The sequence below is a fragment of the Electrona antarctica genome (genome assembly GCF_951216825.1).
Source record: "Electrona antarctica genome assembly, chromosome: 5".
Lineage (NCBI taxonomy): Eukaryota > Metazoa > Chordata > Actinopteri > Myctophiformes > Myctophidae > Electrona > Electrona antarctica.
In genome coordinates this window covers 43,422,685-43,438,834 of record NC_136810.1, presented here as the reverse complement: position 1 = coordinate 43,438,834, position 16,150 = coordinate 43,422,685, and the positions used below count along the sequence as shown (strand labels likewise).

Here is a 16,150-nt window from a genome sequence, read left to right as displayed (position 1 = left end):
GTAAAGTTATTTCTTCTGGCCATGCTTTCAAAGGAACACTCGATGTCTGTATTTCAGTTAACACACAATTCTTACAGCATGCAACTGAAACAGCAACACATTGTGATTTGTATGCTTGTTATAGCCAGAGCCCTTCAATCTAGATATACGTTTCTGTACAGAGAGTATGTTTTGACTATACTACTGTATCTGAGCACAGCAGGCCTCTTCTCAGAATACACACCTCGCAGGGCAGAAAAGGCAGCGAATAACGTAAGATAACACATTAATGATCAAACACAAGGCAGTCCATTAAATAAGGACGGTGGCAATCAGCGCACCTGCAGCCACGGGTGGCAGCGTTCTATAATTAAAGTCTCACAGTCGCACACAGCACGGAGGGGGGAGGGAAAACATCACCGGGGGAACAACGGGGAAAACCATAGACTGTAGAAAATAGGGGAAACATGAGGGAGGCGACCCAGGCATGGCACAATCTAGGCACAGACGGGGTAGCTGCCAGTGTAGCTGGACCGTGGGGCCCTGCGAGACTGCCCGGACGGGACCTCTGAAAACAGCCCACCAGCAGGGGAGTTTCCCCTGCTGGAGGTCCGGGGTGACGTATGCAACCGAGCGCTCAATGTTAAAGCCCAGCTGCACGGGGTTTCCCGGTCATGAATCCACGGGTCCGCCTGTAGTCCCTCCTCCTACCACTAGGGCCCAGACCTTCAACGTTGAATAGCCTCACTGGCCCCTTGATCAGGCACCCCGGCTGGCCAGGGGGAAGTAGTTTAGAGACCGGATTACTATTTATTTGTGTTATTTGTAAGGGTACCTACCCTCGGGGAGAACATGCAAACTCCACACAGAAAGGCCCTTTTGCCAACCCCACCTAGGGTATGGGCACTGATGACACGGAGGAGAGAACACGCCCACAGCGTCCCCAGCAGGAATCGAACCTATGACCTTCTAGCTGTGAGGCGACAGCACTATCGACTGTGCCACCTTGCCCTCATAGTGAGTTCTAGATAGACGGCCAGGAACAGATTGCAGAGTGCGGCTCACTCTTGGACAAACGCACGGAGAAGACGGGAGCCACAACCCCAGGGACGAACAGCTCAGCAGCCTGCTGCCAGCATCTCGTCATCGCTGACCCAGGAGGAAAGGAGCACTACACAGAGACAGGCACACGCACACCGAGCACTCAGGAACCAGTCACGGGAAGGCACACATGGGAACCAATACGATACAAACTAACACACTCAATCAAAAGTAAAAAGAAATGTCAAAGTCGCAATCAGCGCACCTGCAGCCACGGGTGGCAGCGTTCTATAATTAAAGTCTCACAGTCGCACACAGCACGGAGGGGGGAGGGAAAACATCACCGGGGGAACAACGGGGAAAACCATAGACTGTAGAAAATAGGGGAAACATGAGGGAGGCGACCCAGGCATGGCACAATCTAGGCACAGAGGGGGTAGCTGCCAGTGTAGCTGGACCGTGGGGCCCTGCGAGACTGCCCGGACGGGACCTCTGATAACAGCCCACCAGCAGGGGAGAGTTTCCCCGGCCGGACGTAGAAGGAACACGTTATTCCGACCAGTTCCTTTCTCCTCCATCAGGCACCCCGGCTGGCCAGGGGGAAGTAGTTTAGAGACCGGATTACTGCATGTTATTTGTGAGGGTACCTACCCTAGGGGACACGGGGAGAACATGCAAACTCCACACAGAAAGGCCCTTTTGCCAACCCCACCTAGGTTATGGGCACTGATGACGCAGAGGAGAGAACACGTCCCCAGCAGGAATCGAACCCAGGACCTTCTAGCTGTGAGGCGACAGCACTATCGACTGTGCCACCTTGCCCTCATAGTGAGTTCTAGACGGCCAGGAACAGATTGCAGAGTGCGGCTCACTCTTGGACAAACGCACGGAGAAGACGGGAGCCACAACCCCCGGGACGAACAGCTCAGCAGCCTGCTGCCAGCATCTCGTCATCGCTGACCCGGGAGGAAAGGAGCACTACACAGAGACAGGCACACGCACACCGAGCACTCAGGAACCAGTCACGGGAAAGCACACATGGGAACCAATACGATACAAACTAACACACTCAATCAAAATAAAAAATGTGTCACCCACGTTACCATTTGTTCGTTGTCATCAATAGTGGCCAGTATAACTATTCTGAGATGCCTATAGCCTGCTAAGGACTCCCTGTGTGTCTGCAACCGTGACTGTGGAGCCAGGATCGGACTATACAGCCACCAGAAGACTCACAAATAGGAGAAGATCATCATCGGACATGATGGACAACCACAAGCAAGCAAGCCCAGCTGAGAGACAGGCACTTTAGAGAGATTCAGAGATTGTCACCCTGAATGGAGTATTACAGCAGAAAATGTGAAGTGTGGTTCATCAAAATATTCTTCAACGGCAGGTTGAAAAGGTCTAAGTGCCCAGATATGAATTTGACCGCAGACCCCCATTTGAAAACATTTTGTTTCAGGGATCCCCCATAAGAAAATAGCAGATCTACAACGTTGTGAGTATATAGATTCACTATTTGCAAGTGGTTGAAGTATATAATAGGGTTAAAGTGGATAAACTGATTTTAATGTTATATTCATTCATTCTGCTGGGGACCCCATGACACCCTTTCAAGGACCCCCGGGGAGTCCCCGGACCCCACTTTGAGAACAACTGCATTACATCATGCAGTCATCAGGCCATATTACACAGGGGATTCATGACAGTTTGGAGATTACAGTGCTTTCACAGGGGGAAAAAAGACTTGAAGTGTCTAAAATGTTTTAATTTGAGGTTTCTGCCATCATTCTCGGGTTTCATAAACTCTCAAGCCTTTAAAAGCGTTAATAACTAATATTAAAATATTGGCATGACAAATGCATTATATCTGTGCCACAGCATTCCAGATAAACTTGCCTTTTACAGTAATGTATGTTTTGCCTGTCAACATTTATAAGTATAGGGCTAATATACTATACACATACTAGGCTTATGTTTCTCAACTATGCAATGAAGGCAGATGTGAAAAATGACCTAGCCTTAAGTACATAAAACTGTATAGACTGTAATGGGTTTACTTAGGTCCATTATTACACTCTGAGAATTTAATAATACTGAGGATTTTATAGCGTACATGGGAAATATGACTGGTGTCTCATGTAAAGGGTTGTATGCTAATGTTCGATAAGAACACAAAGTAACACAAAATAAAATTATGTCTTTAAGTTTCTGTTGGTTTATTTCTGTATGGTGGATGTGATGTAGCAACCTATCATTTATTAGGGTGTTAATATGATGAAAACTAGACCATAACAACTCTCATATGGTTTCCCAGGTTTGAGGAGAGCATGCTGATGTGCTGTTGGCACAACGCTAGCCTGATTTCAGGCTCATTCAAAGTGATTGCATGGCATCAGTGATGATGGCCGGTAGTGTAAACTAAACTGAACGGATCTAATGCCTAAATGCAGGGGTTCTTTTTCAGGCCAAGGACCCCTTAGCTGAGGTACAGCTATGAGAGAGGAGATGGAGCATGCACCCCATATTTATCTCATTCAGGATGGGAACCTGTCCTTGACATGAAATAGTTTGAGAACCACTGATATCGAAACATAGGTTTTTCAGAATACTGTCATGATTAAAGTAGAAGGCATTTTGTAGAATCTGGTCTCAGTCCTAACCTTTTCATACTATAGTTTTCCACAGATAACTTCATAGACGTGTTTGACATCACTATCATCAGTGTTAATGTTAATGTTTTTATTTGTTTGTTCACTAATTATCTTTTCTATTAATATGTTGGATTCATGTTCATATGTATTTTCAGACATTTAAACCCTTAATACATTGTAAAGCTGACCTTTGGCTATTTTTGTCTGCTCTCTCCACAAATATAGCCAGCTTGTAGATCTGCTATTTTTCGAATTGTCCCCCAGAATGCTATCAGATTCAAGTGCTTAACCCTAGAACACCATCACTAAACACAGGCATATTTTCCCCAATGTAAAATATTCCATAGAATATTTCTCATCAAAATATATTGAAGTACAGCAATACATGGCAACTTGAGGTACTCTTCTTTAATATTTCGTCATGACTTTTCACAAAAAATAGATATCATGGGGGACCCTATCATAGGTGAAAAACGTGCATGTTGTTTTAAAAATATTACTAAAAAAAGGGAAATGGAGCTGGGAACTTCTCCTTTGGTCTACCCATTCCTAGGACACGTGAGAATGATCCAGTGAAGGGGGAAAAAAAGTCCATTGTGGGTGTATAGGATTCTTCTCTATTCTTCTCTATCACACTATCACTAAACACCTGCCTGTAGAAAAAAACAGGGATGTGGGCAGGAAAACAAACCTACTTTGTATGACGTCACTGAGCATCATGAAGGTACTGAAACACCCACCCACCTCAGACAAGTAGAAAGAAAGAAAAAAAAAAAAAAAGGAAATGTGTGTTATGTATGAACTGTGTGTCCACCATTCCGAAAATAAAACTGAACTGAACTGAACTGAACTGAACTGAACTGAACTGAACTGAACTGAACTGAACATCAGCAACATTATGAAGATTCACCCGTGTTTAGTGTTCTAGGGTTAATGGGAAACAGATCCTGTTGAAGACCCAACACAGCACAATCTAACCATGACCTCGACGGTGGAATATAGGCGCATGCAGGATGATGTGGCTTATTTCCGGGGAGCATCACAACGGATGAGAGCTGCAGCAGAAATGGTCTTCCAGTTGTCTGTCCTGCAGACCATGCGATATTGCACCACATTCCCAACATGACTGCGATGCCTTTTGTGAGCTTGTAGATCAGCTATTTATTTACATAGGCATGGTATGCTCCTTTAAAAGGAGGGTTGAAGCAAAAACAAATATGACCTCTGACGTTTCCGAAGATCCTTCATCCTTCCAGCTGCTTCCACAGCTGGTGAAATGTATGCCACACAAATGTATGCATATCAGCTATTCACGGAAAATAATACTGACATATTTGCCTGCTGAAGTCAAAAAGCCCTTTCAGTGTGCCTTGGATGGCAGCAATATTCTGTATTATAAATGGAAATATATTTTTTTTATCTCACTCTCCCTCAAGAACGGAAATGCTAAAGGAAAGCATTTAATGAACACCATGCACATGGTTGATTTGTGTTGGTTGGAGCATCCAGCCAAACCCCATGCACCTGCATGGTGCATGTGGTAAGAACTTTACCCCTGCCTGTGCCACCCCCATGCACTGATACTGTGCTTTTAAATAGGAATCAGGCTGCAGAAACAGAAGTTTAGGCCTATAGAGCGTCGCAGTCCCGCCCCCTACCATGGACCAGGAAATGAATCCCAATGCATTTTTCCCATAGACATTTCAAAAAGTATTTATTTAAATGTGACAGGTGGGACATTAGGACCTGGGAGCCGCCTGCCCAGAGCGGTAGCTTGACAGAGCCTCTATATTAAAACTCCCGTGAGATCAATGAAGCTCACGTTTGTTCTCGTTCCGTCGTGTGTGATGTATATTTTGATAGCTTATGCATCTCAACATATGTCATAATTGTACACAACACTTTGGCTTAGGAGGTCACATTGAGTCTCAATGAGTGAAGAGTTAAGCCTAGGGACACTTGGGATGGTCAGCTTACAAACAGCTGTGAGTTCTTCCTGTCCTATAGTAAGGACAGTGACTTTTATCACTCAGGAGTCCTTTTACAAAAGGACCCCTGCTGTGGTGACTGATTGCTGACTCTGTGGTAGCTTGTTGACTAAGCCTTGAGGGTCAACAACACACACACACACACACACACACACACACACAGGAACAAGGCGACACCCACATGTGAAGAATGTATAAGACATGATGCAGGGAATCAGTAAGGAGAGAGTGAGTGAGATACAGAGAGAGACAGAGAGAGAGAGACAAGGGGGGCCCTGCATGAGATGCAGGCCTCAATACGATGGAACGATGATATCTGTAACCTGTCTGTAACTGATTGCTGACCAATAAATGGAAATAAGGATTATGTGCCTGCTTGGATCTCCATATTCATTCCAAAAGCAACTTAGTAAAATCTCCACAGAGCCCTGAGGATAAGACACATCACAAATGGCGCCAGACGTTGGAGGGTGGTTGGTGAGGAAAAGTCTGGGGATTTTCTGCGCCACGCGAGACGGACCTGCGTATCTGTGGATTTTTTGTTGCTTTTGACGTGACTTTGGATGGAACCCAGGACTGAAGTTAGGATGATGGAATAGGTTTGTGATTCTTGTGTTAAGCGTACGTGTTAGGGCCATAGTGTACATCTGGACGCTGTGTTAGGCAGGTTATTGGTTAGGTTAGTGATTAGGTACTTGGAGTCTGCTTCTGTTAGGGTGTTGACAGGGTTTAAGAGTTAGATGGTAGTGTAGCTTATGTGGTATGATTGTGCGTACATGTGTGTGCTAGAGCATCTTTGTGAGTTGGGGTTGAATGCCGCATGCTGGGGAGGCCTTTTTCTTTGTCTTTGCGACGGAGCGGGGGAGGATTTTATGCTTTAGGCTTGGGTGTTATTATTTGGGTTGGCCTATAGTATTATTTTTTCTTTTAGGTATTTCTGAAGCATGTGGGACATGTTTCTGAGGGGGGAGTAATATAGATATTAAAATGGGGATTTAATTCAGGTTAAATTGGCTTTAATTTGGGGGTCCAAGCTAAATTTAGGAGGTAATTGAGAATACATTTCTCATTGTAAATGATCACATTTAGGATATTTCATTTATCCTTTGTAAAATTAGATAGGTTAATTTGGATGGTTAAGCATACAGGTTTTTTATTTTAGTCAAAAAAATATAGCCTGCAGGGGTAATTTGATTCTGGGACAAAACAGTTGCTTAGAGTGCATGCAGGGGGGTCAATCTCTTCCCTAAGTCAGTGAGCTGCTAGTCTAAACAAAAATATATATAGAGGCATTTCTATGTTTATTTTTATGTGTAGTTTGTCTCTCATTTCTTTATGTTACATTTTCCTGTGTGGATGGTGTGAGAGAGAAAGTATTACATGTTTTTACATGAGTTTGTAGACTATCTACTCATTCTTTGGGGCTAGTATGCAAATGAGTATGCGTGTCTGTGTGAGGTGAGAGGAGACTGCAGTCAGAGTACAGAGTGTATCACCCAGAATTTATGACAGTGAGTGAGATTATCTACAATTTAGTAGTTATGGCTGCCACTCTAGTGCGCATTGTGCGAAACAAATTCTCATCTAAGAATATTCCCAGAATTTCAGAAAAATGGCATCAGATTCAAGTAAAAATAGGTCGACAGCTGAGAACGAGTCATATTGACAGTGAGGAGATGAGCAGGAAATTGTCCGTACCATTGTCTCCTGTGTCAGTACTGCCCGATGAGAAGATTTCCGCTGATTGCAGCACAGACAACCAGTGCATTGACACTGAGGGTCACAGCAACAACTCAGCACAGACTGAGGTGGACAACAGGGACGTGAGAACATCTGAGCAGTCAAAACCTGGGCTACAAGCAGACTGTATTAAAGAGGAGCTGGGATCGGTCCGGCGCCTGAAAAGGGACTTGATCAGTGAATTGACTGTGTCGACGAGGGCACACAGACATTTTCTGCGTATGATTGAGACGCAGTTGAATGAACTTTCAGTGAGGGAGAAACAGTTGATCGGTGATCTCAGTGACCAGGCTGCACACAGCCACAGTTCACATGGAGGTGATGACATCTACAGAAGGACAGCAAGCCCCAATCCGGCCATGAGCGGCAGCAACCTGTCACAGGAGGAAGTGAGGGGGGACGCTGTCATGATGCTGAACTCTCTTGGTGATAGTCTCACCGTTCTTCGTGGGCAGATTTTTGTGACAGAGAATATTGAGCGGGAGAATATTGATTCAGCCGATATTACGTACCTGGCGGAGCGTTTGGCTGGATTGGCTGCTCAAGAAAAAGACTTGGTTCGATTGTACAATGACCATTCTGATGCGTTGAAAGAGCTGGAGAGCAAACACTGCCGTGACAGAGCTGCTGGACGCACGGAGAAACGTGTGGTACCGAGTCACGACAGGCAGAGTGGGAGTAAGAGGAAGTACGTCAACAAAAGTGATGAGGATTTTGAACAGGACAGCAGTGATTGTGAGAGCCATTCCGGCACTCGCACACGTTCAAGCCGGAGACGTGTGAAAGACTCCAGGGGGGCCTTGAACGAATGCCCATGCAGATCAAAGAGGCCCACACCTGACATTGATGATAACTGCCCCAGGATGCTCCCGATGCTGGGGAAGGGCAGACATATGGAATACAAGCCATGGGCGTCCGTCGACATGACTGACATTGTGCGTCAACTTCCCCTTTTGCGGGATGGTGCGCACCGCTGGATATTGAAGTTTGAGGACCTTTTGACTGGGACAGAGCTAACTGTGGGTGACTTAAAACAACTTCTGGCAAATCTGATTGACATAGACGGCCTAGATGACATTCTTATCCGTGCGGGACTTCGACTGTACGCAGGCACGACGGCTGGAGACGCAGACCTTTTCTTGAGTCACAGAGGAGCACTATGGCGTGCGCTGAGAGTCTTGTACCCCACTGTCGTGCATCCGGATACGATTACGATATCTCCGCTGGGGGTCTCCGAACCACCACGCAAATATGTCGCCCGCGTGTACCAGGAATGGATGGATGCCACAGGAAAGGACCCTGAGCGTAATGATCTTGAACGGTCTACTGTCTACTCAAAAATTGAACAAGGTCTTCCTGAGAAAGTCAGGGCCAATCTGCAGACAGTGGTTGGCCTGGCGAAATTGCCCCTTGCTCTGTACGCGGATCACATTGTACACTGCGTTGGACTTGCTCGCAAGGAGGCAGATGAGCAGGAACAAAGTCACACAGAAATGGTTCGACTGCTGACCAAGACCCAGTTGGAGGGCGCACAACAGATCATACAAGCGGCTGTCGTGACAGCTGGGGTTGAGCCCCAGGCGGCTCCTGACCCACCCAGTGCACCCAGGGTTGACAAGACTCAGCCCGAACAGTTTCGTCCACATAATCCCAAGCCGAGTGGATCACGTTATTACACAGGCTGTTATAGGTGTGGCGATGTGACGCACTTGCAGCGTTTTTGCACGGCTGTTTTGCCGAACCGTCCGCTGCCACAACAGTGGGAACCTCCACAACCACTTCTGCCATGGAGAGTACAATGGGGATGTCAGCCACCTGTGCGACCCTATCAGGGGGCAGTACAGCCACAGACACGTCACAGCCCGGAAAGCTGGAGGATGAGAGGTGTTTGCCATAAATGTGGGATATATGGTAATTTTTCTGGACAATGTGATCAGAAACCACAATGGGAAACTTTGAGGGAAGTCAAGTTGACCGGACCTCATGGATGAGAAGGACAGCTAAAGGAGAAGTGCCATGCTCTTCTTTTGACAGTTGACTTGACACGCCCCTCTCTATTGAAATGTGTGTGTGAAAGGGGACACCGCCTGAGAGGGTTTGTAGTGTGAATGAAATCACGAGAATTGATTGAGAATAATGTATGTGTGAGTGAATGAATGATTGAATGTACTTCATACTAGACTTATGTATGAAGCTATGTCCGGTGAAATATTGCTAGTAGGAGCCATTCTAAAAGTGATAGTTAAATGAGTAAATACATACAGAGCTACGTGTGGGGAATTGCAATGACAATTTTAGCATGCTCTGACGGAATGTGCTTTAGGGGAAAGAGGGGGGAGAGAGCAATTTCCTTCTCACCCTAAAATAAATACCTTGTTTAGTTTCAGATAACAGGGAGAGGGCTTTAGGGACCTCCTGTGGACCTCCTGTCCTGTCCTGTCTTTACCTCCTACCTCTGTTTGACCCGCTGTGAGCTGTTTATTGGGGGTGCTATTTAGAGAAAAAGATGGGAAGAAAGTCTGCTTTTGGAGTCTGATGTCAACAAGTAGATCGCAATTAAGGACTACATTTGTAAGGGTGTATTATGGTGTGAATTTTAAGTATTGGTTTTAGTCAAAAGTGTCTGTTTGTGTGTAGGGTAATGGAGGCGACGGCTGACAGCCTTACTACATAACGGTGATCACAGGAATTCGCCACCCTGTGTTCTGAGCACAAGACTTGCTGGTAGCATACTGAGGGGGATTTGACCCATATCTCCAGGAGTGGAAGTTTTAACCGGGGGATCTAGACCCACGGTTGAACCTTTTCAGGGTTAAAGCAAGCCAGCCCCTCAGCTCAAAACACCTGTCCATCAATACGTTTGGTGACGTGACATCAGTGAATTTAGTTAGTTCAGCGACACTATTTATGACTCTCATTTAATAGTCTCATTGTAATCTCTCAACGCCATGGTTATTATTCATTCCTTTGCCATGTCAGAACTAGGGAGATTAGCAAAAAGAGTGAGATTAATGCCAGAGAGGTCATCTTAGTGACCAGTAGCTTGTAGTGCCATCAATATCCTAAGAAATTATTGGGGATATTTGTAGTGGGAGCCTGTATGTTTCCCTTTAATAGGTGGACATGGGAGAGGGTTCCATTCTGGTCATTTACACCGGAGTGATTTCCCGCTCCAGGGGCGTGTCAACAACTGACATCTGACAGCACCAAAAAGGGGGAGTGGCAACCCGACAGCATCCAGGGGGGTGTGTCAACCGGCAGCTGCCATCACAACAGAATGCTTCTCGCCTAGCCTCTATCGTCAGATCAACACAGCAGGTGACCTTCACGGCCACTGAGGTAGCCGGAGAGGTGTCAACCCGACCACTATTCTGCAGCCGAGATTACAAGGATCTCCTATGTTCACACTGGAGAAAGGAGTGTTGTTCTCCTGCTGCTATGGAGAATGGAGCGTTTTGATGCTTCTGCTGTCATGATTGATATGGCTAAAGCAATAAGCTGTCATTCAGAATCAGAGCCTTGTGATGCTCAAAGGAGATTCTGTTGTCTTCTGCCTACTACAGTCCACTTTTGCCCCCGCCCCAAACCTAAGAGATCTACGTCCCCTCATCAGTCAATGCAAACTATGCCGAGTTCTGAGAATCAAGGAGGATTTTCCAAGCGTTGTTATTCTATAGGCGAAAAAATAGTTGTGGGATATTTCCTACCGCGCGTTGGACGTCCGATTGAACAGTTTGTGACATGGGAAAAAAAAAAAAAAAGAATCGTTGTTTTTTATTAATGTTGAAAGATGTTATGTTTTCATGTTTGTGTTTGTTGTTTTCTGTGCTGATACAGCTCAAGTAGATTTAACAAGGTACTGGTCTAGTAATGTTGTTAGAGATGTTTATTTTCGTTGTCTTTTTTCATGTTTTAAGTGTTAACTTTTCATTTATTTGAATTTAATCAATATAGGAATTTGATTTAGTCTAAAATAGGATTTCAGTTAAAGGACAGGTATTTGAATTCAATCAATATAGGAATTTGATTTAGTCTAAATAGGATTTCAGTTATATAAGGAGTTTAATTTCTGTTACAACAGAACAAGCCCCATGCTTGTTCGGTTCTAATTTGGTACAATATAGGTAGTTAAAAAAAAAAATGCTCCTGTGTCCAGGGGGGTCTATAATAGTTAATGGTAATAATATGAGTTCATTTTAGATAACTTCCTTAAGTATCACAGTTCAATTCCAATCCAAAAATGAGTATTATATTCTAGTTAGTAATACAAATGTTGTTTGATTGTTAGTTAAAATAGGCCTACATTAGGATAATGAGTTAACGTCAGAAAATGTGAGTGAGTTGGTATTGGAACCTGTATACACATGCACTAAATTGACTCGTCTGCCTGGGGTGGCAGGGTTCACAGGGGTCGCCTCTGTGTGCTTGTTTATATGGGTAGAACAGACCAAAGTACTGAACATTACCAAGTACTAAAACAGGATGAAGTAACCCGTAGGCTTTAGGTTATCGAGTAATATATTGCAGACAATGTTGAACTGATGGAGTCAGTATAATGTTACTATGTTAATAGTCACATATAATATTGATACAGGTTGAAACCTCACCATGAGTATTACATGTTAGCTCTTAGTTTGTGTGCAGCTTTCCGAGTGTCGGATGGATGGTTTCTGCAGGGCCATTCATCCATTATTCCATGAAAGTTGCTCGCTAACTAAGAAGGGGGGGAGAAGGGAATATTATATTATTTCTTATTAAGTCGATATTGGAATCCACTTCCAAACAAATATTGATGTCTATACAGGTACAGGAATCAGCCTATCTAATGTTGGGGAACAAATTAAAAATAGTATAGTAATTAGCCTAGGAACAGTTCACTTGAATTTATTTTATCTGGGTGTGACAACAAACAGCTTCGGACTGATGGGGTCATTGTCTAACAGATTGATTTTGTTCATTTTGTTTTGAGTTTTGTGTCAACCTGACTGTGTTACCTTCTCATTATCCAGGGGGGAAGAGGGTAATTACCTACGAAGGGAGACCGTTTGGGGAATTTGAACATTTTGGGATTTTTTGAGAAAAAAGAAAAAAGTGAACATTTTTTTTGGAAAATTAATTTTGGTCATTTATAAAATATGAATTATGTCTGGGGAATATTTAATTCCCCAGAAGGGGGGTCTGATGTATATTTTGATAGCTTATGCATCTCAACATATGTCATAATTGTACACAACACTTTGGCTTAGGAGGTCACATTGAGTCTCAATGAGTGAAGAGTTAAGCCTAGGGACACTTGGGATGGTCAGCTTACAAACAGCTGTGAGTTCTTCCTGTCCTATAGTAAGGACAGTGACTTTTATCACTCAGGAGTCCTTTTACAAAAGGACCCCTGCTGTGGTGACTGATTGCTGACTCTGTGGTAGCTTGTTGACTAAGCCTTGAGGGTCAACAACACACACACACACACACACACACACACACACACACACACACACACAGGAACAAGGCGACACCCACATGTGAAGAATGTATAAGACATGATGCAGGGAATCAGTAAGGAGAGAGTGAGTGAGATACAGAGAGAGACAGAGAGAGAGAGACAAGGGGGGCCCTGCATGAGATGCAGGCCTCAATACGATGGAACGATGATATCTGTAACCTGTCTGTAACTGATTGCTGACCAATAAATGGAAATAAGGATTATGTGCCTGCTTGGATCTCCATATTCATTCCAAAAGCAACTTAGTAAAATCTCCACAGAACCCTGAAGAAAAGACACATCATGTGCATGTAGCGTCAGTGCCCAGCAGCACCCGTCGTGTCCGTGTCAATCAATTTACCAAGAAACTGTTGGTGCTGTTGTGCGGCTAGGCTGTGCAGAGCAGAGTCCTACATACTTACACCTAGAAACCCCATTCAAACCTATTTAGGTTCATCTTACGGTGGACATGTTTGCCTGAAAAGAAATCTTTGAAATGTTTCATAGTTTTAGAAATATAGTGCTTGTAAATTTGAGAAATTTATAATGGGGCTCAATGGGCAATGGCAGCTCTATGGCACGTAAAAAATCACTTTAACCTAGAAACTCCATTCACACATTTTATAATTCAGCTTACTGTGAAGACAAATGCTGGAACTTTTTACTTTTAAATGATTTGTAGTTTCTGAGTTGAAACATTTCAAAGGTTTCTAGGTGTAAGTATGTAGGACTAGTAGCATGCCAAAGTTTGTGCTATTGCCATTGAGAACGCATTGGGCGTTTAAGTTAAATACGGGGAGGACATATTTTGACAGCAAACTGCCTGTCATATTTTCTCCCTATTCCAAAGCCCCCCCCCCCCCCCCCCCCCCCAGGTACATTATATATTTAAACTATTTTCAGCTTATTTTTTCAGTGGGTAGATCTTGTTGACCTGGTCATTTTGAAAGTAGATCTCACGTCATAAATGTGTGGGCACCCCTGTTCTAGCCCCTAGGATGACCTGAGGCCCACCACTTAAACGCATTAGAGCTATGGACCAGAGCTAGGTAGCAGACGTGTTTCCAGTGAACCAACATGCACCCTGACCACAAGGAACAGCGCCATCTGCTGCTTGTGCAGAATCTGTTCAGTGATAGTAGCCTAATTATTAATAAAGCCTGGTGACGCAATCGAGGTGACCTAATTATAGGATCACAATGTAAACAACTTCCATGCAGGCTTTCATTCAAGCTCTTTGCCAAAAAGATAGCATGAACACTGATAACACGGATAAGTACTCTAAGATGCATGAAATCTATGAACATTTTTTATCTGTATCTGTAATTTTAATTTCTGTCTGACTAATACAGTATTCATTATTCAATCAATCAATTAATCAATAAATTAATCAATCAATCAATCAATCAATCAATCAATGCAGGGGTCTTCAATGTTTTTCAGGCCAAGGACCCTTTATCTGAGAGAGAGAGATGAAGTATGTTTTTTCCCCCTGTAGCCTATTTGATCCTATAGCAACAGTTTCGCTGTCTTCAAGGATTATGTGTAACTAACACCTGCCTAAAAAGCTGATGTATTATGATTATGAAGAAAATAAATACATTGTTTTCCAGGCGTGCACAGCCAACCAAGGACCCCCAATTTGTTATACATCTGGCCGCGGACATCCATCTGAAAATGTTTTGTGCCGCCCAGGGACCCCAGAAGAGAAGATTTGTGTTAAAAATTGCACTTTCAAGATAAAAAAAACCTCACACCCATGTGAAGTAAGTGGTGCAACTCTGTGTGGGCGTCCCCGGGGGGTCCCCGGAACTTCCAAACCCCCCCACCGCCCACCCCTTTTTCCCCTCACTGTATATGTTTCTTTTCCCTTTTTACCTCCCTTATGATGAATTCCTGTTCTGTTCTTTGACTATATAGAAGTGTCTATTTGTACGTCTCTAAATGTTTTGATGAATTGAACAAGGTGGACCCTCTTGTAAACAAGTGTAATGCTTAATTGGGTCGTCCACTCACAGTTATCAGTCTGAGTCAGATAAATGACAGAGTTACCGTGTGGGGGTCCCCAGGGGGTCCCTCTATTGTACTGTACTGTACTGTCACACCCGAAATCATCATATATAGGCTACAGTTAATGTGTGTGTGTGTGTGTGTGTGTGTGTGTGTGTGTGTGTAAGTCTCTCTGGATTAAGAGCGTCTGCTAAATGCCTAAATTGTAAATTGTAAATTGTAAATTGTGTGTGTGTGTGTGTGTGTGTGTGTGTGTGTGTGTGTGTGTGTGTGTGTGTGTGTGTGTGTGTGTGTGTGTGTGTGTGTGTGTGTGTTAGGCTATTTCGTGCACCCAGCCAGCCAGAGACACACAAAGCTCCATAATGAAGTGGTTGCAACTTGCACCACTTTAAAAAAAAAGTTCAAACATAGCAGATGCACAAGCCCACAGTGCGGCACAAAGTGATGGCTCTGAGTTTATAGATCAGCTATTTTTGAATAGCCAACGTATAAAGGGGCTAAAATAGTATTAGTTGTTAAACATCTGCATTACTTCATTTACAAGAACAGAAGTCTACACAATTAGCAATGTAGAATAATTGTTATTTTGATGGTTTGCCTATTATCTAGTATACATCAATACATCAATACATAGAATTGTGGACAAAATCTTATCCAACGATAACAAGTCCATTTGGTGTAATTTTACGCTCTCAAGAGTTAAATTATTGTTAAACATCAGCATTGCTTAATTTACAAGGAGTATACACAATTAGAGAATGTATAAGAATTATCATGATCAACGTTTCCCCTGTTGTCTCTCCTATGCGATCAATACAGTATGGAAATGTGGACAAAATCTTAGCCAATGATAACAAAATATTCTTTGGTCTGAGAGGGTAAATCTCATCAAATGGTGGTCCATGGCTCAAATGGTGAATAAATAATGGACCTTGATATGAAAAGTGTTGAAAACCCCTGAATGAACACATTCTGCCGGGGACCCCTGCATGGAACCGCCGGGGACCCCCTGGAACCACCTTAATCTTGGACCCACTTCGAGAACCACTAGTATATACTGGTCACCAATGGTTTCTCAAATTTCTGGATCATCAGGGCCCAGTTGGACTCACATACATTGAGAATTAACTTGTCTCAGAAGCATCAGGTGAAGTCAGGCGACCACAGCGCAGTGGAGGAGAATACAAACCAGCTCAATTCAAAGGGCTTTATTGGCATAAGAAAACATACATTTACATTGCCAAAGCAGAAAGCAC

At 43.9% G+C, this 16,150-nt stretch overlaps 1 protein-coding gene across 1 annotated transcript in view; it reads right to left on the bottom strand.

The window, feature by feature from the left end:
- Positions 1–1,003: 1,003 nt before the first annotated feature.
- Positions 1,004–16,150, bottom strand: part of LOC306923996 (arg8-vasotocin receptor-like) — a gene marked incomplete at both ends in the record, with an annotated part of 101,245 nt that continues 86,098 nt past the window's right edge. Inside the window, 2 exons of the mRNA XM_079502340.1 lie at positions 1,004–1,150; positions 1,837–1,998. Of these exons, the coding sequence (XP_079358466.1) occupies positions 1,004–1,150; positions 1,837–1,998 (309 nt within the window). The remainder of the gene's footprint in view (positions 1,151–1,836; positions 1,999–16,150) is intronic.